General features: G+C 36.7%; 1 protein-coding gene across 8 annotated transcripts in view; it reads right to left on the bottom strand.

Annotated features, from left to right (window-relative positions):
• DGKB (diacylglycerol kinase beta) overlaps window positions 1-27,945 on the bottom strand; it is a 408,380-nt gene that overhangs the window by 155,736 nt on the left and 224,699 nt on the right. For all 8 annotated transcript variants that reach the window (XM_069860357.1, XM_069860356.1, XM_069860359.1 and 5 more), the window contains one exon: window positions 27,450-27,610. In XM_069860357.1, the coding sequence (XP_069716458.1) occupies window positions 27,450-27,610 (161 nt within the window). The remainder of the gene's footprint in view (window positions 1-27,449; window positions 27,611-27,945) is intronic.

The following is a 27,945-nucleotide window of genomic DNA, read 5'->3' as shown; positions in this document are numbered from 1 at the left end:
ACTTAAAATACACCCTCTTACGCCACTCTGGTACTCTGCTCCCATCTAATCACTCGTTCCTGCTGTCTCCCCAGGCTCTCGCTGCACCCAGATTCCTCAGAGTGATAAGGAGGACAAGTTAGTCAACTCTGCCTTTAGGCACAACATGCAGAAAGAGAGAAGTGAAAAATCCCAGACAATGAACAACAAAGCAAGAGAATGAGAAGAGGTTCATTTGCCTTCCACCATCCAGGACTTTGTTGCTTTTTGCTGGTCTGATTCTAGCACCGAGTCCAATTTCATGTGGACCAGATGAGTACTGCTACTGAAACAAAAAGAAATTGCTACTGACCTATATAAACCATTCAGTTCTTTATATGCTGCATAAAACATCTGGCAGCACAAAGTCACATCTGCTTGCATTTTCCTTTAACACCAGACCAGATCTCTACATCTCAGAAGTGTTTTTTTGAAAGGGGCAAGGGAAGAATATGTAGGTTGCAATACACTGTAATTGTCTTCTATCTTTGTTTTGCCTATCGGCACTATTTTTCTTCACTAAGTTGCTAATTCTTAGGTTTATTCCTTTCCTCTAAATAAAATTTTACCATGATACCAATAGATTCTGATCACGGAGTTTCAGCAAGACTGTATGTTACAAACCTATGTAAAAGCAATGAAGAAGATTTGAAGTTCTTATGGTCCTTCTTACAACAGATTTAGATATGTGGATTATTATTTTGTGGACCCACTGGCAATGCATCCACAGTTCAACTTCTAATGCAGCACAACACAGAACTATGAAGAAATGGAATCCTCCTACATCACTGTTTTCATAAAGAAACCAGTTGAAGTTATTGTTACGGCTTGATGTTGCTTCTTCATTTGCCTGCAACAAATCAACCAGACACTGATCCTGGACCTCAAGCAAAGTGATATATCTAAATGGTGTCATGTCAACACCTGTATATTTTCAGTAATTATATGCATCTATATCTGTATAGATATTTTTATAAAATTCAGTGTTGAAGACAGAAACATAAACTTCAAATAGGAGAAGAAGCCTAAATTACATTTTCTTAATATCCTGATAACACAAGCAAAGGTTTTATTTACTATATTTGCTTTTTAGTTTAAAATCTGAAGCAGATGAATGAAAATCCATATAAATATTATTAAAATAATAATACTTAAAAAAAGAGGAGTACCCAGATAATCCCTAGTGGCACTGATTATTTTTCCCTTCAGCTCTGTTTCTACAGACATGGTTGAACACTTCTACTAGACCTTTGCAAAGTCAAACACTGACGCAGACTTTCTGAACCAGATCATCAAAGCTTCTCCCCACCCTGAAAAAAAGATAAAAAAAGAAAGACCCAAGGAACTGTCCTCCTACCAATCTGAGCAGTCTCTCTAAGAAGGGCAGATTTATCTAAAACTTCAATTGTATATCTTTTTGTTTAGATCTTTGTTTGCCCATTGTAGGAAATGAAGGCATGAGTGAAATAAGAAAGTGGATACGGATACACAGATATGGATACTCTTTTATGATTTTATATTTGCAAAACAATCTGTCCAGTAGCTAACCTCACAAAAGTAAAGATTTGATTCCTCTGGCACCTTCTGAAAAGGAGTCTGAATTATAAAGAACTTTTTTTTAAAGAAAAATATTGTTTCATAAGCCCTAAATGCTTCAGAGAACATTTATAACAGGTGAGCACGGACGTTAAACACAAATTTCAACTGAAAAATGAGGAAATGTAATGATCATATTTGTCCAAAAATAAATGCAAAATTGCAGGGATTTCAACACTGCAAGGCTATGAAGATTATGCTTCTGTAGGCATTTATCAGATGACAACTACAGAGAATGTAAAGATCTTTGCTTTGCCTTATTCCAACTACCTGGAAGTCACACCTGCTCTGATCCTCTCGACATCCCTATCTTGTGGAGCCCCATACAGTTATGCAGCTCTAAGCAGACAGTGATGCTTTCAACCATTTTACCCAATCAGAACATTACAATTTTCAAAAGCATTTTATAATCAGATTATACCATGTTGACATTTATATACAAATTATAGTTTTTCCGTGTATCATAACCCTTATAATCGTGAACAGCTTTAGTAGAATTCTCTGTGGAAGACAGCTTTGATAGAAAATCGTTTCTGTCCTCCCAGTTAATTACTGATTTTTTTTTTCACCAATTAGAAACTTGAACTCAATCCCACAGATTTATAATTTACAATCAGTAGCCAATGCATACAAATTACTCTCGCTTATCTTTTAAAAATGACTAAAAGTTGAATTTATTAAATGTTAAATCATATGAAATATCCACAGTAAAATGCTGTGTAGTAAAACCTTCTCTGGCTACTGGAGAATACAGAACAGATATTTATTTAAACTAATCATTCTTAAGAGCTACTAAACGCTTTTCTACACTCAGCATATGTGTTTGCACTCTAACCCACCAGACTAGCATTGCCAATTTAGGCTCTTAATCAATTCAAATATATATATTTAAAAGAACTAGGATCAATAATACAAGTAAACAGAAAATGTAGATTTAAAAAGGATGATTAACCCACTAAAAAAACCCCGCCAGCAAGGCAAAAAGAGAAACATTAAATTCAACTTCCTGTCCCAGTAAATCAGCCACTGAATCACAGTAGACTGAGGTTTCAAAATTTACTTCAGTTCCAAGAAAATTGCATTTCTCTGCATTTATTTTCCTCCTTCACTTCTGTTCCCACCTGACTCTCCAGTTGTACAAGAGAGGACTCCACTCTGAATAATTAAAAATAAGTAAATAGCGATAACCCATCACCACTTACAACTATGCCCACAGAGGTAGGTGACATATATTTGAACGTTCCTGAGGTTCAGCAGTGCTAATGAGTGCAGAATTCATGTATTTTTCTGAAAGCCTTTTCAGCAGAGTTGATGAAAGTCTGCATCAGCAAAGGTTACAAACACGTTGGGAGAGTCTCTTTCCCAGTTAACACATCAGACAATGCAGCTCTACCAAACATCACTGGACAACACTGACTTCATAACATCCACCCTAAGACAACTATATGTACAGCATTTTATCAGTTTGCTTATTTGCCAAGTAATGTACTATAAAATATAATTAATAAAGAACTGTTAAAAACTCTTGATTAGATTGAGTGCTTTCAAGCAATTGTAAAGTGAAGAAACGTGACAACATAAACAGGAAGTATCTTATGTGTCACAGTAAAAACTGCAAGAGAAGAATAAAATCACTTTACCTCTGCACTTTACAGGTTTGCCCTCAACGTCATCAACAAATAGATGGGTTTAATCTTTAGATATTAAAAAGAAACATCCAGTGCTGTAACATGAACCAATGTTGCTTAGATTCAAATAGCTTTAGTGCTCTGATTAAAGGAAAATAGTTCCAGTTGTAACAAATAAAAACTGCAGGGTGGGCATTCTTTTCAGAATTGAGACCATCCGAGAAATATATGAGTAAGAAATTCAGAGCAGCGACTTTTTCAATAATTAACTCACTGCAATGTTTTCCTCACCCTGCCTTGAGAAGAGTTGCTCACTTTTCCACTTCAGGCTATCACCAGTAATATGGCAGACGCTGCTCTTGAGAATCAAATGACTGTTACTGAAAATATCCACATTCAGTTGACGGATGACTAGATCAGTTTTTCTGATCCTTTTATTTTAATAACAACTTCCAGGAGAAAATTCCTTTTACTTGTGAAGTAAAACAGCAGATTATAAAAGCTTTCATCACGGTGAAACCACTGTGAGTACAAGCACCTGTACACTTCAGTACATAAAAGTAATTGTGAATTTACTGCAGTGAAAATCATCCTTTTATCTATCTATCTATCTATCTATCTATCTATCTATCTATCTATCTATCTATCTATCTATCTATCTATCTATCTATCTGTCTATCTCAGGTATGTGCCTGAGGTACATCTCCAGAACAATTCTTTTACTCCAAAACCTACACATTTAGTCCTTATCAACAAAACCATTAGTTTAATAAAATCTCTCAAAAGCATTTTCTAATGATTTTTCTTTATCTTTCTGACTACACAAGTGTTTAAAGTGTGAGTGATGCATTTGACGCCTACTCTGCTCTCTATATTTCGATTTTTTAATACACAATATTCAGTGCTGGTGGAATTGATGATCTACAGTCCGAATCAATTAAGTGAATAGTACTTTTATCCTTCCAATTGTAATGAAAATAATTCCTCATTTCTCTGAAATACTCTTTTTGCCATGAATTAGTTTTACAACACATCTTTTTATCCTATAATCATACTTATCCTTATTACTTTCTTAAACATACTTGAAATAAATACCTTCAACCTCATCATTAGAAAGCAGAGGCTCAGTCCTGGGAACGCACTGATTAAACAATCACATTATGGACTAGAGAGCCATATATTAACATGTTCAACCTTAATGTTTTAAGAGTTCAGAAAAGTTATTTGTGCATAATAATTTGTATATACAAACAAATAATGAGGATCATGAAATATCTGTTGCAGCTAAAAAGAGATACATAATCTTTTAAACTATTAATAATATTGCAGTTGCTGTTTCTCTTTCAAGTTACTTCTTCAAGGCTTTATGCTATTTGTTTTTTCCCCTCTATCAGGAATTCACTGTCAGAGGAAACCACCAGAAATATAAATGAGTCTAAGTAGTCAAAACACTACCTCAGATGTGTTTACTAAATGGTGCTGTTTGTTGTTTTTTTTTTTTTCATTTTACTTTATTTTGGTTTTTAATAAAATAATAACAGTAGTAAGAGGAACACTAATGGGTTCCCTGACCAAAACTTTTACCTAAAATCTCAAAGGCTCTACGTGGACTCCTATTAAGTCTACAGGAACACTCTCTTTGAATTGAGTGGGGATAAAGTGCATTACAGCATTTACTAAGTAGTCTCACAGTCTCCTTATCTCACAGGGGGATTTGGTACATTGAGCAGCGTCCTAAAACTTCCCAGTGTTTTTCTATGTCGTTCTCCTACCTTGAGCTCAGATTAATTTTTACTCACACAGCCTCCTTGTTTGTTCACAGTTTGGCCTCCTCCTGGTCAGGGGAAGAAAGCTGGTGCTGAATTTCAGACAGCATATAGGGGCTGGCTTAAATTTGAACCTCTCCTCCACAAGCACAGCACAAAACTGGCTTGAGCTGTTTCAGTCTCAGTCTGCTAAAGATACCTCCAGATATTAGACAGCTACCCCAACAGTTTTATTCTCTTGTGCCTATGTTTATTCTCAGCTACCTGATGTCATCTCACCACAAAAATTGGGTCTGCGAGGTACAGATGCATCAAATGTGGGTAATCACAAATACAGCAAATTTGATTAACAATATATTGTAGCTGAAGTGATCTACGTGTGAAACAGACAGCATGGGACAGCAGGGAGGGATCAGACCCCTTGCTCAAACTGGCAGGGTTACCAACACCGATGTATCTACTGAGGGTCAAAAACAGAACAAGCAAAATATCCAAGACTCAATTCACAGCCAAGTGGAGAATCTACAGGAAGGTGGTTTTGTTGTCTTTTTTTTTTTTCTTTTTTTTTCTTCTCTGAGGGACTGAAAATTCAGTTTCATAAAGACAACCAATAAAATGCCCTAAATGGATAAAATGACAAAAAAACCCAACCTCAAACAAACCTTCCTACCTCACATCGGCCGGTGATATACAGTTTTCCTCAGAAAATAAAATTCTATTCCTTGAGGTATGGAAAAATAAAATGGTAGAGAGCACAGCCAAAGTAATCACAGGTACAAGCATACAGGGATGTTTCTCAGTAACCCACAGCGTACAAGGGACTCAGAGGGAAAAGCAAATTTAAAATCACTTTTGTGCCATTACTGAACTTATTTGCTCTGTGGGGGATTTCAGCATAAAATCCATCGCTTAAAAAATACCTTGCTGGTCAGTTTTAGATTAAAATTAACAATCCTTAAAGAAAAAATATCAATCTTTTCTATGTCATCACACTGATTTTCTGACTTGATCTTCTGGTGTAAAGTTGCTATCACACCCTCCCCCTGGAAACGAGGCAGCACTCAGTAAGGTTACTAACACACAATTACCCAAGTCAGGTTTAGCTGATCAGAATACCTGATCACAGATCACAAGTACTTATGACAGGAGGTTCCAACATTAGTTAAAAAGTTCTCTGCAAAACAACTGTCTTTGGTTTATAAACTATTACCAGCGTCACCCTGACACACAGTCATTTTCTCACTGACATCATCATATCTTGCTACCGCGGTTTCCAAACAGCAAGGGTTTAGCCTCTAATGACAGTCCCATAAAGTGTGCAGGGATATGATACTTCAAACATAAAATCCTGAGCAAAGCAGTTTGACAGGGACACTCTGAGTCTCCAGGCTGCTTAACCTACTTGCACAGAGATTAACTGTAAAACAATAATTCTATTTGGTTCGAAATTTTGGTGTGAACACAGAATGAAGTATTGCTTGCCCTACAAAAACACTGCCTTCTGCAGCCAAAAACATTGTGATTGCCTCCATGAATTTTTTTCCTCTTGCTCTGTGCCAGGACACAGTTATTTAATATTAGTACTAACACAGCATTCAAGAATTGTTATGATTCCCAGTGTAAAAAAAGAGCTATACAAACACAGAATAAAAGGTCAGTTCTTGTCATGACTGTCCTGAATTGCAGGCATGAAAAGGTTTATCTGAAACACCATTTCTTTTGGATTTATTAGCTCTGATTATATCTGGCATTTGAAATTTATTTACATCACAGTTCACATTAAGTAAGTTTAAATGTGAAAACAAATGTATTCTAGCAAAAAAAGGAGTAAGTTCTTGAGTTTGAAATTAAAATGTCATTACAAGAGTGGAATATAATAATAAACAACAATAAAACACATTTCAAGGCTATTTTTAGTAGTAAAGATTATTCCTAACTGCTCTATCATTTTGTCTGGCTAAGAAAAGATAAGGAAACTAGTCCACTCCTAATCCTCACAAATTACTAAGCCTTGAGGGGTTTACTGGTTACATTTACCTTCTTTATTCCTTTGTTTAAGGGCCACTCACCCATTTTCCTGTCAGTATGGCTTATATTACTATGCAATATAGACGGGTCAAAAATGGTATCTTCCAATTCCTTCCTCTGACTACTAAGCCTACTTCTTCTGGCTTAAATAATATTCCAGCTTATCACAATATTTTCATGTTACAAGTCACAGAGTACAGGTCTACCATAGATGTATAAATCAGGGACTGTAAGAAGTTATCACTACTAATAAATCTTCTCGTATTCCCAATCTTTATATTATCTTCCTAGAGACCAGAGACAGCTTATTAATTACAGAGCTACAAACTTGGCATTTAGAGTGCTCTCACCCTTCCCTCACAGCACTTGTAACTTTTGGGCTCTTGCCATTACCACTATACTATAGAAAATCAGGAAATCAGCATTCATTATAAGATTCAATCAGTTTTCCAAGTGCTTAATTTACCCAAGAAGAATTTCGTGGTCTCTAAAATTATTTTCATAATCCTTTTTACCCCATGTTTTACTTTCTACATAAAGTGTAAGAAAACACAACCTACTGAAACAAACTTAGAGATTTGGCTCACACACATTTTCCCCAGTCCTGCCAATAAAACATGAAACTTCTAATCTTATACCTGAAAACCTCAGTAAAATGTATACTCACTGTATTACACGAGATAAGTTGTGATTATCTGTCTTTCATTTCAGCATGGATCATCCCAAAAGACTACTGAAAATACACCTGCACTTTTATAAGCTGTATGACTATTTCTTCATATTTAATAACTCTGATATATATAATATTCTTTCCTTTACATCAGCAAATACATTCCACCATCAGAGTGTATCATATTCACTCAGTCGCTTTTCTATGTACTTAACAAATAAATAAACTTATTTAAAACAACAAGAATTGGTGGCTGTCTTTTTTACTGTTTTTCGTAATAGTAACGCCAACCATTTATACGATGATGAGAACTAGTGAGGCATCAGTTTTGCACTTTGATAATTACACTTTTCCACTTCACAACTGTAATGTGTATCCTTACTGTTAAAGTTCACATTGGTGTCGAACCACAGTAAACAATACAGTCAAAACAGAATAAGTTGAAGATTTCTTGATCATTTTGGCTCCATGTTGCTGCCTGCCAGGACCAGTAGCTACAGAAATCCATTAGGTTTAGCCTGAAATGTTAAACATATATACAACTACATATATGGCCTAGACATATGAGCTTTAATGCATATGGCTGAGCCATTTTTTCCCATTGTTTGAGTCTCTGAGGTTATGGGAACTAACCTGACAGAGCATTTTAAAGCAGCTCATGTCAGTCAATCAGTTTATCTCGAGAGACAGCTGTGAAACTTGATTTGGATTCAACAAATATTGTATGCCATGTGGATAGATGCCTAAAAATCAGCTAGAATAGGCTACTTAATTAAAGCCATATGTTCCCATCAGTTACGCACCACACACGGAAGCAGCTGGTCACAAGTTACACAACTTACATGCAAAGTGCTAGCAAACCCTTTATGTGGGAAATTAATGTCTAGATGGCTTACTGGCAGTGCTATTTGGTATCCTTTGATACTTGGATGTACTAAATCCAGGTTCAAAGTTGTATTGTACTTACATGCTTCCAAAAATATTATTTAAGTCTTGATCAAGTGCAAGAAGAGAAGAGTAGGTCTCAGAATTTTTGTAATGTGGTATAGATCATTCACAAATCAACATTAAAATAGCACCAACAACTAGAATTACCTGCAGTAGTTTAAGCAGTAGTTAGTGTGAAGAACTAGAGTAGCCAGAATTTAAACGCATTATTCCTTAAGGATTCTATGGAACCATGCATTTTTATCAAACCTGTGAAATCAGCAAGACCTTGATCATGTTAATGGTTGGACTCGATGATCCGGTGGGTCTCTTCCAACCTGGTTATTCTATGGTCCTATGATTCTATGTGCTTAAAATCTTCACTGTCAGAGTCACACATCCAGAAAAAAAACCACTGGGGGCTAGCTACTTATGACTGGGTAGTGACTGCTAATTAGTTAATGCTATAATTACTATTGGCAGATAATTGTCAATGGTAATGGCAATGAAAAAACAATGTAGGCTGTAGTTTTACTTGCAGTGAGACTCTTCTTAATTCAGTCAGTATATAAAGATGTCTTACATCAGTGTAAATTTAAAAGCACAGTTAAAAGCACTTTGGGCAGGTAAAGGCACATGCTTTTAGCTCATTAGAAAGTCTGGGTGGAAAACAAGTTCCCCAGCTTTTCTAGGAAACATCGCCTTCATCTGGCTAACTTTGTGAGAGCTAAACATAGGTACACTACAGAAAACAGAGCTGTTCTAATATTTTTTTTGAGGGTTGTTTTCCTTCTTAACAAAGTATATACCACCTTATTCAAACAAAGAATTGTATTGAAACCCCTTAAAAATCCCAAACAAACTTGGTATGTTCCTCAAAGGAATGTGTTTGCAAGCAATAGTTTATAAAGAGCCCAACACAACAGTGCAACTCCATAGGCAGGTATCATGATGAAATTCTAAGGGCTCCTACCCTTTGTGGCATGGAAGTTCTAATTTCCAGAGTGGATGCAGCTTGACCCACACGTTGTGAAAACAAACCCTGGTTCTTCCCTCTATCCACCTTTTGGTCCACTCACTTTCAAGTGTGATGACTGGACAAGGCAGAATACAGAATTTCAACCAACTGGTAAGTAACGCAATAAGGAAAAGAACATATGGACTCTCTCCTCTATCTGATGGGGTCATAAACTGAAGATATTCAAGTCCTTTAGCCTACAGATGATACAAATAATACTGCGTAATAACACTATCCTTGGCAAGTGTGGTAATGATGCTATGGATTTATCTAGGAGACGACAAATTTTCATTCCTTTTCTAAAGCAGGTCAAACTAATGTACAATTTTCATCATCACCTTTTACACAGAATAAGATTTTGTCTTCATAGTTCTGGACACATAACTGGGAACAAAAGGGCTATAGCTGTACTTTCACTAAATTTTCATTTCACTAAATCTGTACTGAAATAAGAAATATTCATATACTGACTGAATTACAAAGAGCTTCATTACAAGTAAAACCATAGTCTAGGGGTTTTCATTTGTTTCATTTTGGGTTTTGTTGTTGTTTTTTTTTCCTGCTACCATGCATTTTGCACCCATATGAGACACTAGCATTCTGCATTTCAAATTTTATGTAAATTAATGGCAGGCAGGGGCTTCCAGAAAGTCACCTCTTAGGGAATTACCAATTGTCCAGTCTGCTTCTATCACCCAAATACAAGAAATCTGTGTTATTTTACACGTAGTTTACATTTAGAAACCTTATTTTTTCAGTCTGACTTGAAAAAAACATGTTTAACTGCAAGGCTTAGTTGTTCTTGGCAGCTGACCATAAATTATCAGAACAAGGCAATCAATAAATATACATGTTAAAATGCAATGACTGTAACCATCAAAACAGTCATTGGAATATTTATACTCCGTGAAACAAGGGAATTATAGAAGCAGTCACTCTTCTTGACAGAAAAAGACACCATACATGCTGTTTAACTTCAAATATAGTTAAAGAGAAATGGTACACAAAAATGAAACAGCTCCACACAGTTTAAGCAGTGACCCAAGGGTGAGGGAGACCTTATAATTATTATATGCTGCTTTTCAACTTGATTTCACATATGTACATGCTCTTTTTCAGCAGCATTTTCAATCTTTCTTTTTCTCTGAACTAAAAAGAAAAAATATTCTGGCCATTAACCTCACTTCTAAATTGACATATGAATTGATTGGGTCTTTAAAATTCAGCAGTCTTTAAATAGTCTCAGTGAAGACCCACATGGCACATATAAACTCCAATCACTTTTTGAGGAGATTTCAAACAGAAAAGGGACTAAAGGCTCAAGAGATTGGCTGAGATGATGTGATCAAGGAGGACATTTAAAGAATAGAATGTTTTTTAATTAAAGTATTTGCTGCAACAATGGCTTTGGAAACATTATGGACCATCCCATGAAGAAATACATAAGGGGGTGCAAATCTAGTTGGCTAGCTTTTTAAACGTCAAACTGCTAAAGATTTTAGCTTTGCAAGAAATGGGAAATTTCTAGTTTTCCACAAACTTCCTTTACCTAAAAGAAAAAATCTTCTTATGCTAATGGGCAGAAAAAATAGAAACTCGTAGTATCACATATCAAAAAGAGGTTGTTTAGAAGTACTGTAGTCATTTTTTTCCAGAAATGACACCATCTTGAACTGAAAGGTGAAGTGATAAAAGCAAACAGATTGTCTTCCTTATTAATCTGGTTCAATTGTAGGTTCAGTGACCCATGTCCAACCTTGACCTGTCTAGTTTTAGCTCCTATCTTGATCATCTTTGCTATCTTAACAGATTGCTGACTATCATATATTTTCTTCCCATCTAGACTGATCAAGTTGTCTCTCCACTATCTTTTGCAATAAAGCTCTTAAAATTCTGAACCACGCCTGTCACACTTCTCTGAACCTCATGGAATCTTTCAACATCCTTTTTGAAACGTGGATGCCACAGATGGACAAATTCAGCAAAGCTGTATGCTACATTTACTCACTGCTCCCCTCAGAAGAAATTCAAGGATCATATTTGCCTTTCTAGCAACTTATAATGAGGAGATTATTGAATACGGCCAATTAGTGCTTCAGAGTTGCTGCTTTGGGGTACACAGTCTTCTAAATTTAATTCCCATGCTTCATTTCTAGATATATGACAGGGGTAAACCAGAAACCCCTTAATATTGGCTCATGAGAATGGCCATTTCAACCCAAGAAATGAGAAGAGACAAAAGACTGAGGTTTATCCAGATAACATATTAATTAACTTATTCTTTCAGATTTGCCTTTGTAATTTCCAGTATTTGGTACCCGAGAAGCCCTGCAAACCTTCCTGACAGGCTGGTGTACATTAATTAAAGACAGTGAACTTAATCTCCAAGAACACATTCTATCCCCTAGTACTGAGTCAGTCAGTGCTGTGCAATGAGACAGAGTTCATCTGAAACAATTTTTTTTGTATTCTGAAATTCTGTATTTTGCAGTCTGTCAGTCTGTAATAGTTTTCAGAGGTATTCCAGAATAAGCCCAGTCCAGAGATTAGAGTAGTGGAATGAAAGGAGAATGTGTGTGACTCTGTTCCGATGAGAAAGAATGGGAAAAGGGATACTACAGGTTTACAGATGAGAAATGTGCTGATTTATCTAAATCAATTTAGACAAAATTGATTCACTTGTTTGTGTGGTTGCCTTTAAAGTGGTTAAGGAGTGGTCAAAATTGATTTAGTTTAATTGGGTTAAGCTAAAACTGTTTTAGCCACTTTTAAACTGCTTCAATGTCCACACAAAGCAGTTGAACCTACTTAGCTAAATGGAATTAGAAACCGATTTTGTTAAGCAGGAACAATTCCTGTCACACAAAAGTGACAGATAAGTGACAGAGTTAAAAAGAAAGAGTGGTGAAGATGAGGTAATAATAAATGGGTATTATAGGATAAATGAATGAACCATGAAGAGAGGAAAAGAGTGAAGGGCTGAATACAAATGAAGATAGAACAGGCAGATATATGGATAAAAGAGAAAAGAAGGCAGAACACAGTGGGGAAAGAAGAGAGCTTTGGTATTAAACTTGTAGAACAAACAAGAACAGAAGCATTAAAGACAAAATAAGGATTTTATAAATTATCATTCTGCGAACTACCATCTATGTCTCACTCTGGCAAAGCTGCGATTGATTTTTGCCTGAGTAGAGACTGAGCCTCTAATTTGGCTCTTAAAGAGGAAATTTGTTCTTTCTTGCCATGTACCATCTCAATGAACTATTGTAAGAAAACATGCTTATTATGATCTTTCGCTAAGATGCCAGGTGGTAGCACTTAAAACCTCTTGCTCTGGGAGTAGAAAGGGGATTTATTTTCATTATTCATAAGAGCCATTTTTACGGGATAACTAGTTACATAATGTAGTTGTGAATCAAGTGACATCGAGTGTACTTACTTCTGGGGTTACAAAAACGAAATGAGATGAGGTAGTAACTTAAATTTTTGACACTTGCTTATGAAATGCAGGTACACTGCAGCAACAAAAGTTACTGGAACCCAAGTTCATTAGCCTTACGACTATTTTCGTTTGGTTTATAAACACACAGGTTGGTGCCATATAAGCATAACTGATATCTAATATTGCCCCGACAAGATTTAAGTGCTGCTTTGCACTGTAAGCTTCATTTTAAAATCTAATATGAAAATTCAGAAATATTGATCGTGCTAATTATTTGCTGTTCATGTAATTTTCTGGCATAGATATTTTTTCTGCCCTGAAATTCTGGGAGGGAAAAAAAAAGAAAAAACTCGAACTCAAACAACACACACACACCCCAGCCAAAACATCATGAAAAGAATTTGGCAGTGGTAGGATGAAATTTTCAGAATTGTTAAAATTAGATCTATAAATCTGACTAGACTGAAGTGGCCCAAAGCTCTTCAGAAGTCCTGAAATGGAAAATTTCCTCTTAAGATTTGGTAACCTCTCTAATTCAAACAGATAAAGCTACACTGAGTAAATACAAGTCTGAAAATAGGGTTTCAGAAGTACAATTACAACCCACTTACTATCTCTTCATTCTATCTCCAAAAGCTGTCTAGCCTAGAAATTGAAAAATCCCAGGTACTCCTTCTTGCCTCATCAAGAAATATTTTAAAGAATTTATTTTCTTACACCTTGAAGACATCGTAAGAGTAGAAAGATTATATGGCCATATATTATATACCAAATCAAATATATGTTTAGGTCAAAATTTATAACTACAAGGCATTTTTTTCAAATATCTTGACTTGAGATAATTTAACTAAAGAAAGAAACAGATTAATCCAGTCAGGTAAGCTATAAACACAGAGGAAAAATATGTAATAAAGAAAAGAAGTTAGCGATGCTGTGATTGCACACCCCTAATCTATCTCTGACCTGATCTGGTATGTGTGCACACAACAGTATTACATGAAGAAGGCTGCTCTGACTCTGGGTTTATACTCAGGCAGCAACACGTGTATCTTTGCCCCTGTGATGGAAAATCCACAGCATAGATTACTTGCAGATGATCAAAAGTACAAAAATAACATCACTATTTTACCTGTAATTACTAATTTAAATTATAAGGATGCAAAGAAAGTTACGTTAGAAAAATGATTTTACTCCACACACGGGCAGCAGACTTAAAAGAGCTCAAGATTCTGGAGGCAGCGTTCCCTTCCAGACAAAATCTGCCTAAGATTCAACAGATCTAATTCTGTTCCCAGTTCCAAGTTCTACCCATGCCTTCCTGAATGGCCTCTTAAACATCACTTTAGCTACGAATAGAAGAGAGATAATGAAACTTGCCTCTTTTCCAAGCACTCTGAGGTTGGGAGTTTGCTGAAAAGAACTATTAGTAAGGGCTATGGTCTGTAGCAATGTGACCCGTCATCGTCCCTCTCTGCCACTGGTGTCACAACATTTATAACTGGGCTTTGGCATCAATATTGTCACAGGGTCAGATCACCCAGGATGTTAGTGTGGTGCCTGTTCTATCCCTAAGAAAAACTTAAGTAACACAGAGAGATTCTACCACTCAAATGTTATTCTCTGTTAAAGCAGAGATGAAACAATAGTTTATACCCCCTTCCTCCTTCTCTTTTCAAGTAGTGAAGGAATTTATGCATTGTGCTGACTTTTTAATGTACTTTTGTCCTTCAAAGCTACAACAAAACCTAAGAAACTGTGATTTCAAACAGTAAAACAAAGCATTTCCTACTGAAAAACATTAGTAAAAACAAAGGTCTAAACCAGGAATTGTAAGAATCTAATTGTCTGAGCATTTCTTCGATAGCTAACATACAGCTTAAATAAATTTTGTTTGTGTTTTTTTCTGTGAGGGGAAATCGCCATAAACTAAAGCATTAAGGAGATCATATGTCTAACAAAGGAGAAAATTTCCATATCTTTTTCAAATGCATTTTGTCTGGGTGATAGATTAAGTTACATTGCAAGATTCAGCTTCAAACATTAGCTCACACAATTAGCCAGGCATAATTAGACAGTCAAATGAGAGAGTATTAGTCGTCATTCACTGAGCTTTTTCATCTTATGACCTGTACAGATTTCAGTAAGGTGAAGGCCAAAATGGACTACAGCATTTTTATTTGACTAGCATTTATGAATTCATGTATCATTATATAAATATTACCTTTGATTGAGATCTCATTAAAGCTCTCTCTGTCTCATATCAGAATGTCCATAACAGTCCTAAGAAGGGAAATGTCATTTAACTAAGGCTGTGCTTATTAATCTAATAACTTCAAAAATGATCATAGAAAATGACTTTTTTTCTCATTAGATCCCAACTGTTTCTTTTTTTTTCCCCTGAAAAAATGCTAAACTTTTGCAATGAAAGCAGAAAACAGTCAGTTTTTGAACTGGTAGTTAACTTTCTGAACTGAAGTACTACCAAAGAACCCTCCTACCATCACATTTCTTTTTGTTTTAACACAGCATTTTTTTCCAGACACTAGCAGGGCCTTTCCTTCTCTCAGTCTCATAATACAATCAGTGTAAAAGTGACAGTATAAAAAGAAATAGGATCATCATAGTAAAACTCTCATTGAAAGCAAGAGAGGCACAGAGAAATCTGGAGTCCAAATATAAATTATCTTTAATATTACTCAACTTCTACCCAGGCATCAATGTGTATGGCTGAGTATATTCACTTCTTTGAAAATTCTTCAAGCATATTGATAGGAATGGTTGGACTTGATGATCCGGTGGGTCTCTTCCAACTTGGTTATTCTATGATTCTATGATATGTGCTTGGGAAGAAGAGATGCTTCCTTCAAGATGATTCCTTCCCTGTAACCCTAGCAGAAGTGATTGTGTTTGGATATTTCAGGTAGGTGATATATCACTTGGATGTATCAGGTGACAGATAAACTTTTCACGCACGGAAACGAACATCTGACAACATCCCCTTGACATGGAGTTTGCCTAAGACGTCAAAAGGAGTTCTTTTAGTCACGAACTATGGGATTTTACAGATCCAAAGCAGCAGAAGTTTTTTCTGCTACTCTCTAAGGGGGTCAAAATGTTGCACCAATCTAGACAAGCTCGTGAGTGTGAGAATTTACTTCCTAGAATAGAACTTCCTGTGTGTTCTATTGAATTTTTTTTTTCCTTTGGCCAAGACTGGCAAGGCTGGACCTATATAATGTTATACCTTACTATTCCCAAGTACTAGTTGTTTAGGAGTCCATGGAATCCTAGTTTGCATCTGCTTCTCCATACAACAGCCAGACTTTTGCTATTCATTCTCATTTTGGATACTTGAATTGTTTTGAGAGCCAAGGATACACCTAAGAAAGAAGCAATGCAGTAACATGCAATACATACAGCTTAAGCACTTTTTAAATGTGGCAAAGAAATTTTAGGGTAACAGTTCTAGACAGTAACTGTAAACAGCTAACAGCATGATCAACTCTGAATTGACTGGTGCCAATTCTGCTCCGTACTTACTCACTTCATGAGATATGAAGTATAACATCAGGAGTTATAAAGTACAGGGAAAACAAAACCACGAAAAGCCAGAGCAGAAAAGTAAGGAGAGTGCCTGTGAATGCCCTAGATAATTCAGCAGCTGAGAAGCTCTTCCTTCATCCCCATAGGGACCAGAACGGCTGCATGAACAGCCTTTCCACTGCAGCAGTAGTGCATGTAATCCTAAGGACACCCATCTAGGCAGGAACCCATTCTTTGGCATATTATAAGTCTAAGTAACATTGGGATTGTCACAGAAACAAAGAATATGCTATGTTTTACCCTCAGAACTCCAGTTTAAATGAAGAAACTGAAAAACTGCAAACAGTGAATAGAGAGTTCCTTGGCTATGTGTCTGTAGAGGCTCTTTAGTACAAATTGTTCCAGTAAGGACATGGAATAACTTCTGTTCAGTAATTTGCCTCTAGTTCCACCTGGTTCAGATGGGAACATAAGACTGTTTCTTGGCTGAATCCACCCACTTTCAGTTTAGTTAAATCGTGTTCCTTTTGGGACTTTGCCATAAAAATGTAGAAAACATGCAGATCTCAAGATTTAAAGAATATTTTTGTACCACTGGAGTCTCAATTAAGCATCAGCTCTCTAGATATGTAAATAATGCTAAATAGCAGACAACTCCAGGTCTCTGAGATTTCATCCTGTATAACATACACTATAAAATCAGCAATGCATATAATTTAAATGGTTGATATATCACTGTTATTTTTATATATTTTGTGACATGAACTCTTCTCAGACTTATGCAAGTCTCTCAGAACTAAAAAGTTCTTCCTAAATAGTGTTTGCTGGATTTTGTAAAGAATAATCTCTCCGCTACCTGGGCTCAAGATTGAGCATAGATATATATTGTACATATCACAGAATCACCAGGTTGGAAGAGACCCACCGGATCATCAAGTCCAACCAGTCCCATCAATCACTAACCCATGTCCCTCAGCACCTCATCCACTCGTCCCTTAAACCCCTCCAGGGAAGGTGACTCAACCCCTCCCTGGGCAGCCTCTGCCAGTGCCCTATTACCCTTTCCGTGAATTTTTTTTTCTCCTAATGTCCAGCCTGAACCTCCCCTGGCAGAGCTTGAGGCCATTCCCTCTTGTCTTGTATGGTGGATGTTGAAACGAAAAATCCCTTTTGCCATTTTAACATCCAAATCACACAGCAGATTTCTCTTAAATCTGCAGAGGTGCCCACTTTAAATCTCAGAATCCTGTTTGTTTCTCCCCTTTATCTTCAAGTTTATGGCCAGAATGCCTTCCTTACTCTGCTTTGATTTATCTTTCTTCCTCCTAGCATCAAAACCACAACACCTATGACTACAAAACACAAGCTAAAGAAGCATCATACTGCATGCAGCCCGGATGGATGCTGCTACCCAGCCAGAGCCTCAGTGGCTCATGCAGCTACCCAGACCCTGGGCTGCAGGCAGTGCCCCCCTCCCGCACCGACCCACGACTCTGGCACCGGCTTCATTTGTGGAAGCTGCGCTCGCGTGGGGGAACTCCACGTGGTGATGGAGCTGAGGGAGGAGGTAGCTAGACTAAAGACTATCAGGGAGTGTGAGATGGAGATAGATCAGCGGGGCAGGGCCCTCTCACTAACTCAGTGGGTTGCTGGAGCTAGTGCAGCTGAGCACCACCCACCTGCCAACTGCAAGGTTGGGGGAAAAAGAGATGGGGAATGGCAGCAAGTTCCTGCCATTTTCTTAGTCCTCTAAGCTTCTTCCTGCTGTAAGCTCAGTATGAGTCTTATGACCACCTCAAAACTTATTCACCTTACTCTGGACTTCAGTATAAACTATTGTTGGCTTCTACCTTCCCTCAAGACGTTCCTGTCATCACTAACAAGCAGAATTACAAAACCAAGATGAGGACCGAAATTTCAACTTCATTTGAATACAGATGCTTCTCTGTCTGCATGCACAAAATCTACATCATATTTTCTTGATAACCTTGACATTTCTTTTCAGAACAACTAAGAATAACAGCATTAACAAGATGAACATACATCACAATTATATTATAATAATATGAATGAAATACTATAATGAACTCTTAATCATTACTTAGTAACTTACAAAATTCATATGGAGAAAATAATAACTTACATGTCTAATGAATAACATTGTACTAGGATTAATATAGTTGCAAGTCAATTACACACTATGTAGCTGACTTAGTTGCATTTAGCTAAGGAGCTGTTCCAAGCTCACTGCAGATTAATTATGTCTTTAGGCATATACTCTAAATTATAACTGTCACTTGTGACAGTAGCTGTTGACTAGAATTTCTTTATACTAACACAAAACACAACAAAACAAATGCAACCCCCTCCAAAAACCAACCAACAAAACAAATATCAACACCCCCTCCCACCTCCAACAAAATCCCCAAACATACAAGACTTAAAATCTTTACTAGCTGAGGTAAGATCATAGAATCATAGAACCCCTGGGCTGAAAAAGATCTTTGAGATCATCAAGTCCAACCATATCTATCCACTACTAAACCACATCCCTGAGTACTTCATCTACCAGTCTTTTAAATACCTCCAGGGATGGTGACTCAACCACCTCCCTAGGCAGACTGTTCCAGCACCAGATTAACCTTTCGGTGAAAAAATTTTTCCTAATGTCTCATCTGAACCTCCCCTAGCACAACTTGAGGTCATTTCCTCTTGTGCTATCACCTATCACTTGGGAGAAGATACCAACACCCAGCTCTCTAAAACCTCCTTTCTATAAATTGTTCTATTAATCCCTTAGAAATTACGAAGAAGGACTTAGGTAACTGTCAAAGACTCTCCCAATTATTCTTTTAAGTCTTTAAGGCTATACGAAACAAGTAACTTTCTAGCCTTTGATTTCACACCAGAAGAATAATTTTACATGACAGGAACGGGTAATGAGTGATAACTAGTGCATGAGCTCCTCACAAATCTAAACCAAAGGAGTTTTTCTTCTTTCAGAGTCTTCAGCATTGTTCTAACCTCACCATGAAAAGTTAAATGAAAGAGAGTCTCATATACCTAAATTTCCTAGAGAAAAAAAAAACAAACAAAAACCAAAAAACCAAGTGGGAAGATAGGAGGGGAGGAAGGAAGGTCAAAGTTAGACACCCTACACTCCTACATAACTTTTTCAGGTCTATTGCTAAACTGTGGGAGCAGCAATGAAATTTCAAAGCAAATCTCTTACTCGTCCCCACCTCCTGTGATTCTGTTTGAAGTGAAGACTGGTGCATCTCAGCTAGCTGTCTTTGGAAGGAAACATGTTCAGTGTGGCTGGTGTGCTCATCCCATAATATGGGGATCAAAATCAGCGCCAATTCAGCGATCAATCTTTTGAGTTGCTTTAGGACAAGCACATGCTGGGAGAGTCCATTGCAGGGGAACAGACTATATTTATCTTGAATTAAGACTCCCAAACTGCACGTTTTATAGACAGAAGAGACTCAGCATCAATTGCAAGCTCCTACTGAGCTAAATTACTTGCTAATGTAAATATAGGCCACCAAACTATTTTTTCACTGAACCTAACACAAAAAAGTACATTGAATTCAGCCACAGTGCTATAAGGGAAATTACATGCACAATTCTCCATCTATATGACACACATGCCTATTTGCAGGAAGTTCCGGCAAAGACTGGCATATAACCAACCAAACAGCAGGAATTTCTTCTTAGGATTTCTTTATACTTACATAAAACACAAGAAATAGTACCTCAGGAAACTATAATTTTTTCTGGTAGTAAGATTCATTAAGTACTAAAGTGAGCTATAAATCTTCAGTTCTCTGAATGAACGTACCTTACACATTGCACGCAGCACAATGCAGCTCTCTTGCTACCCTCATACTCCTTATGAACGGCAGAAGGTTATGATGGCAAGAGGGATTTACAAGGTGAATTAAATCCAGAGTGAAAGAAAGAAATTAGCAGGCAGAAAAGACCACCAGCACTGCTGCAATATAGATATCACCAACCCTAAAGCTCAATATTTCTAGCTATGGAATTCACATTCTCCATGTCCAGGGAAACATCATTCACACAGAACTGAGGGGAAACTTTCAGAGAGGCTCCTATCACTCCTTAACTCTGAATTACTCTAATGATCCAACTTTACATAGCATGTTGTAGGTTTGTGGCTTTCTTCCGTATGAAAAAAATAACCACCTGTAATAAAAAAACCCAAAACCCTGCATCACCCCTATTTGCCATATACTATGTTTGAAATTTCTGCAGGACAATTTCAATAGCAGCAAAAGTTGAATAAGTAAAGGTGGTTCAAATGTGCAAACAGCAAAAGCCTGTAAGAATAGTTTGTAAAAGTTTAGTGACTTTTGGAGACTAAACCAGATAACTATGCATTGAATTACCAATAACTTCTAAGTAAGATACTATTTCATACCTGGGATTGAAGCTGTTCTGCACATGCTCCTGAAAGACCAGAATTCTCTCCAGAGACAGAGCAATCACTGCTACAGATTTAGATACAAGACTAAGGCTATGACATATGCAATATCAATAAGGATTTTTTTTTTAAAAAAAATATATTCACATTCATACAGAGATGAATTGTTCATTCTCTTAATCCTTTTTTGCAGAAAAAAAAGATTTGGACTACAGAGCAATGACATTGCTTTTTCCAGAAAAGTTTTTTCTCTCACTGACACAGAAATAACGCAATATATCATAGAATTCCATTAGCACATTCAAAGTGATTATTAGGATTCACAAAATCACTTAAGCACATGCTTCTATTCATATTAGCTCAGCAATCCAATAAACATGATTTTTAGTTACGTACACCCACAAATCTCACTCAAATGATTAACTAGCTTACACCAAATGCCACAAATTCAACACATGCATTTGTCCAGTCATATTAATGAAACTGCAGGCAATGGCTAAAAAATTAAGGAAGTATTTAACTGCTTCACTAGATCAGGACAGTTTAAACACATACTCAAATATCACATTAAATTTGGTTTACAATGTGCATGTGCTTAAATTCTGCATTGAATCAGGGCCCAAATAGCAAATATCCTTAGGAATTTTCTTCCTATGGAAAGAAAAAATCCCTCTAACAACCATGAACAACAGAATGCTACAAAGCTTTGAAATTTAGAAATAAATGGCTATCACAAAAACTGAAATTAATTATCTTTTGCAGATGATAAATAACATACTAAGCTCCTTCTTTTGTAGAAATAAATATACTTTAAAATAACATACATGAAATAAAAGATGATGGGATCACACTGTGAGTTAGAGAAACAATCCTACTTAGACTCTGGTATTTGAGACTAAAAATTCTGACAGTCAAAAGTTTCTACTGATGCTAACGAAGTGTTCTTTTGCAAGAAGAGTAAAAAACATGGCTTCTAGGCAAGATTGTTCTTAAAGATTTTTTTGCAGTTTTGCACAAAAAAAGAATTAAGGAGATGTAATGGAAGCGAAGGTTGATGACTTAGAGTATAGTGATAGGGAAGAGGACTCATAATAAGTTCAAATTTATGATTATGAGAATTAAGCAGTCATATTTTTCCCCACTGGCAGAATAAGAGGCTCTTAGTGACTGGTTAAGGCTGAAGGATACTAAATCATGACCAGGCAAATATCTATTTGATAGTGCATTTGGATAGTAACATATTAGGTGTCATAAAAGTACACTTGTCTTTGTCGTAGACCTTTACTACTTTCTGATAATAATTTTGCGGAGAACACATCCCGATTGTAGTTTTAATACTTACTAGCATTAAAAGAAGTTTCCCCTGTATGTGATAACCAATTTTCTTTTTTTAAACTAGCATATAATAGTAACTTTTTTAATGAGTAGATTTCCTGTCCTTTACAATAATATCAGTGAATGGACTTTGTGTATCTCATATTGTTTCTGAGCTTTTAATCAATCAATTCAAGCCCTAAACCGTCACGGTAATTTTGCCTCCACCCTGCATCCTGCATATCTACGGCTTGTTCCTAGAACTCCTGTAGTTCTTCTGATTCTCCTAAGTATTAGAGGGAAGCCCAGGTAAAGAAAAACAGAGTCATTTCTCCTGAATATCTACCTTGAAGAGAAAGCACAGCAAGCCTAAGTTGCTTTCTCGCTCTTTTTTCCTATACCTAACTGCATAAGGTAGCTTCTTCCCTCTTCCACAGGCTCTTTCCAGCCAAGCATTTAGTGAAAGTCAAGGCTTCTAATTTTTAATCACAATGGAACAGTTAATGAGGCATTCTTTGAAAAAGCTTTTATCAAGATACCCATTTTGTCTGACTTTGAGACAGCCATTTGAACTAAAACCAAGCATCATAACTTCCCTACATATTTAACATTGTTTAATAACTTCCCCATAAAATATGCATAGCCTTGATAGTCACTCCATTTTAACTAATTATTATCTAACTAAAATTGCTTGACTACTAATCTAATTTTCCCCTAGCTAAAAAGCATTATTTCTTCATGTCTGAGTATTATGTAAAATTTTTGACCATGCTATTATGTGGTTTGTCGATGGCTCAGATGTAATTCCTTTTCAAGGAAACAAAGACTGTTCTGAAGGTTTCATTTATGTTTCTTGGTTTTATGCAAGACTTTGCCTCACTGTCTGTTTGTCATTCATCTTCCACGTCCTACCGCTCAGGTCTCTCTCAGCAAATGAGTATTTCACCATCTTCCATGTTTATCTGTTTTGTGTGTACTTGAATTGCGTACGTTTACTGTGAATGTCATGGAATATGACAATGTCATTCCAACAGCTCCATATCGTTCTTATGCTGAGGATTCCAGAACTGGACACAGTGCTCCAGGTGAAGTCTCACAAGCGAGGCACAGAGGGGCAGAATCACCTCCCCTGACCAGCTGGCCGGGCTGCTTTTGAGGCAGGCCAGGATGCGGTTGGCCTTCTGGGCTGCGAGCACACATTGCCGGCTCTTATCAAGCCTCCCATTAATTAGCACCCCTGAGTCCTGCTCTGCATGGCAGCTCTCAATCACGTCATCCCCCACCCTACACTGAAACCTGGGATTGCCGCAACCCAGGTGTAGGGCCTTGCAGGTGGTCTTGTTGAACCTCACGATGTTCACATAGCCCCACTTCTCCAACTTGTACTTTTTTTTTTTAATACAGGCCTGGGATACAGACATGTAAAATAGCTAGGATAAAATAAAACAGATGTGCAGGGGTATTACAGTAGACAAGTTTATCTGAACTGTCCCCATACACGTGTTGACCAACCATTAATTGTAAGAAGGTGAGTCTTTGAGGGAAGTAGTAAAGTTATGTTGTTATACCCACAGGGAAAAGGCAAACCATGACAAATACTATGTGCAAGCTGACATACTCTGTCTACACACATACACACACTCTCCCTAATGGTTTCTAAGCTCTTCAAGTCAGTGAAATGACATGACAAGACTGAAATTACACTACTACTGCAAATGCAGAAGTACATCGCAAGCCCACTGTTTAGGTTACGGTCTGTCATAACACACCAGTACTGACATTACTGAACTCTGTCTTTGATGATCACTGTGATACCAACCTACTGCATGAACATATGACTAATAAAGCAGGTTGTGTAGATTACAGGGAAAAGAACTTTTTATTTTCTCCAAAGTATGTCAGTAATTGTCTGACAGTTGGCCTGATGTTTCCTGTCTCTACCATTCGAGCTTATCTGTCCTCTAATATTGTCAGTTACGTTTGTCCAGCTCACCAAATCTGTGACTTTCTAAGTCAAGCTTTCATTTTCAAACCACCCTACTGTATTCTAGAGGAGGGATTTTTTTTATTTGTTTTTTTTTAAAGCAAACATGACTTGACTGCTCCAATACACATTTTTCTTGGGTATTTAATTTGTTTCAGTGACTCCAGTATTATTGGGAGGCAGATGGATCTTCTCTCCTGGTGTCTTGCCATCCTGACAGAATGATGGATGTGAGCACTTGAAAAATCTTTATCTCACTCTGCATTGCTTGTAGATGTTTTCTAGCTCCTGCTTTGAAACTGACACATAGCTTGGCTTATATTGTGTCTGGTTCTTCTGTGCTTTGTGCTTTCATCAGGCTGGACATAGCACATATGCAGATACTACATCTCAATTTGTTTCTCACTTTTTTCCCTGTACTCTAGTATGGTACTTACGTTTATGTATGTACTGGAGCTTTGACACTGCTGTAGAAAAAAAAAATGCCTATTTTGGTTTTACTGTACTAGTCAAACTTTTACATACACACACTAATGTGAAACATTCCTTTTAAATAAGTGCATAATTTTCCTTCTAATGGGTAAATTGGCTTCTGATTGCTTTCTATGATAAAACAAACTAGATTTGTAGATGAGGAGAGAATGGTGGATGTCATGCTCAACTTCAACAAGATTTTGAACATTGTCTACCTCAGCATTCTTGTTATCTTGATTGCTGGAAAATATATATTTGGATGACCTACCTCAGGCTAGAAAAGAAGCACCTATGAGGACATAATCAAGATAAAGCCAAGCTCTTCACAGAGTCACATAATGGGAGGATGGGAGACAAAGAACATAAGTTGAAGCAAGACAGATTTAGACTGAATATAAGGAAAAACATCTTCATCATGAGAACAATCAAGCGCCAGAACAGTTTGCCCAGAGAGGTTGTGCCACCTCTATCCTTGGAGGTGTCAAGACCTGAGTGGATAAAACCCTGAACAATGTGAACTGAACATAGCTGACCCTGCTTAGAAAAGGAGATTGGACTAATGACTTCCTATGATCCCTTCAAACCTAAATCATTGTCCTACGGCAGTAAAAGACCCTACGATCTTACTGAGTTTTACTCCCTTGGCCTTTCTAAGTATACATTGAGATTGTTGCCAAACACAAGCTCTGCCATACTGTTACAAAATTCACACAGTAGGTTCTGTTCATATCAGATTAGAGACTGTGCTCAATATTCCATATAAATTTATGAGGCAGTGTGCAATATGTTGTAGGTTACTATTAGTTTTCACAGTGACTTGAGAAAACAGTAAAAATTAAGAGAGCACCATTCAATTCAAGTATAAGTTTCTGCATGTAAGAAGGAAAAACCACCTATGAAAAATCGAAAGCAGATATGATATCAGTTGTTCTTCATAGTAGTATCTGAAATTAACAATGACTCATAAGTCAAACATGAATAAAGAAATTAATGCTAATATTAAGAAGGCTAATTTTCTTAATAAAAGTATCCTCTGCAAAGTATGAATTAATTCCTCTTTTCTACTCAGGGCTGATAAGACACGAAATGCAGCATTGTGTCCAATTTGGGAGCACTGTGGTTCCAGACAGATATGAAGCAAAGGGAGTAACTGGATTGAAATCTCATTTTCTATCTGAACACAGATAAAAGCAACAACTATGATCAGATGTCTAGAAAATATTTTCCGTGAGAATAGCTAGAAGGTATTGGAAATAAGCTATAGAATAGAAGACTAAAGGAAAATCTAATAGACCTTCTAGTAGGTAGTAAGTAGTTAACAGAGGAATGGAATCTGCTATGTCTGTTTATTTTATTTGTTCTCTGAACTTGGTCTGAACAAAAGAGGCTAAAATCTGAACCACACAAGTGAAAAAACTTCACTAAGAAATTCTTATTACTGAAATACCTTAACCCTGGGGAGACTTGATTAATTGTTTTTTCAGCATTTAGGACTACACAGTGCAGAAAGCCAAGGAGTTTTGTTAAGGAAAAGACTGTTTCTGTGTGTTGCTGATAGGCACTATATCAAAATTATAGAACTGAAATTAATATGCAAAAATTTCATCAACCTCCTTAAGTTGGGAGAGAAACTTGTCAATGCTGAAACACAGTGATTAAACAAACTGAGCACACATCCTTAATTTCCTTAGATTTACAACACTGTATGTGGTACCTCCCATGAAAACACTTTCCTGCGGCATTTTGAATATTGGATCACAGAATCAGATATCTTGTAAAAGTGGATTTTGATTTTTATAAAAAGCAATAAGGAACAACTTGATTTCAGAACAACCAGCACTAGCTATTGGAGGGCACGTTCCCAAGTTAATCAGACTTCATTTGTGTGCGAGTTAAAAATCTTACTTGTGAACTATTCAATCTGTGAAATTTGGACCTCGTCACAGTCCCCCTTCTGCTTGTGTTTGAAAGCACATCCAAAGAAAAAGGATGAAGAGTCAGACTGTACATGCCCAGATATAGTGGGAAAGTGTACAGTGAGAGATACAGTTTCTAGGACACAAAGAGTTTCTTAAACCCCTTATCTCATAATTCATTTTAACGGTGAATATGCCCATAAGACAGAACCAGGCAGAGACTTGTGGAGGGGTGTTATATTATTATTTTATTTTATTATTTAAAACTGCCCTGAAGAAATAAAGAATGCCACTGTTCTTTTAAACAGTTCTGATTACGTGAATACTAATAGAAAAGGTTACTTAGAGTTCTTATTAAGTGATTAGTTTTCCTCTATATTTTTGTAGGACCTTCATAATGATAACATAAATTTAGCGCTATGGCTGCTCATAAACCATTAGGGACAACACAAATATCTTCCTCATAGATGAGAAGGTATAACATTCTGAAAAATAATTCTGGTCTGAATGTGTGGAAGTAAGTTTATGCAAATTGCTGTCAGTCATCTACGTATTCATTTCACTAGCAAAATAACATTATAAGCAATCTGTAGTCAGCCATTACTCACTTGAAGACCCGTAATGCAAATAGTTATTCAAAATAGAAAATCACTTAAGGATAAGCATAAGTCTTACCACGCCAATAGAAAAGTAGTTATTGATGATGTTGTAAGGCACTGGGTCTCCTTTCTCATCTTTATCGTTTGGTATTACTTCAAATTTCCACCTGTCCAGCAAAATCTCTGAGCTGTTCTCGATGTCTTTTAAGATCTTCATCAAATTCTCACCTTCATAACCTAGCAAAAATGAAAACAGTTGTTTCATCAAGCATAATAAAATTTCATTCCACTTATTTTCTCTTGGTTGGACGTGACTCTGAGCAACCTGATCTACTTGAAGACATAGAGAGGAGGTTAGACTAGCTGACCTGTAAAGGTCCAACCCAAACTATTTTATGATTCTACAGAATTTTCTACGGAAAAATTTAAACTATGCACACAAGACCTGAAAAGTGGGATTGCATTTTAAGTATTTTTCAGCACTTGTCACTAAGAGGAGTATAAATAAAGCCTGGTTTTTGCATTCAGCTAAATTAACGTAAATTTAGATTAATTCTACAGATTCAACTGGT

Source organism: Phaenicophaeus curvirostris, chromosome 6, assembly GCF_032191515.1.
Source record: "Phaenicophaeus curvirostris isolate KB17595 chromosome 6, BPBGC_Pcur_1.0, whole genome shotgun sequence".
Classification (NCBI taxonomy): Eukaryota; Metazoa; Chordata; class Aves; order Cuculiformes; family Cuculidae; genus Phaenicophaeus; species Phaenicophaeus curvirostris.
This window is presented reverse-complemented; position numbering and strand designations above follow the sequence as displayed.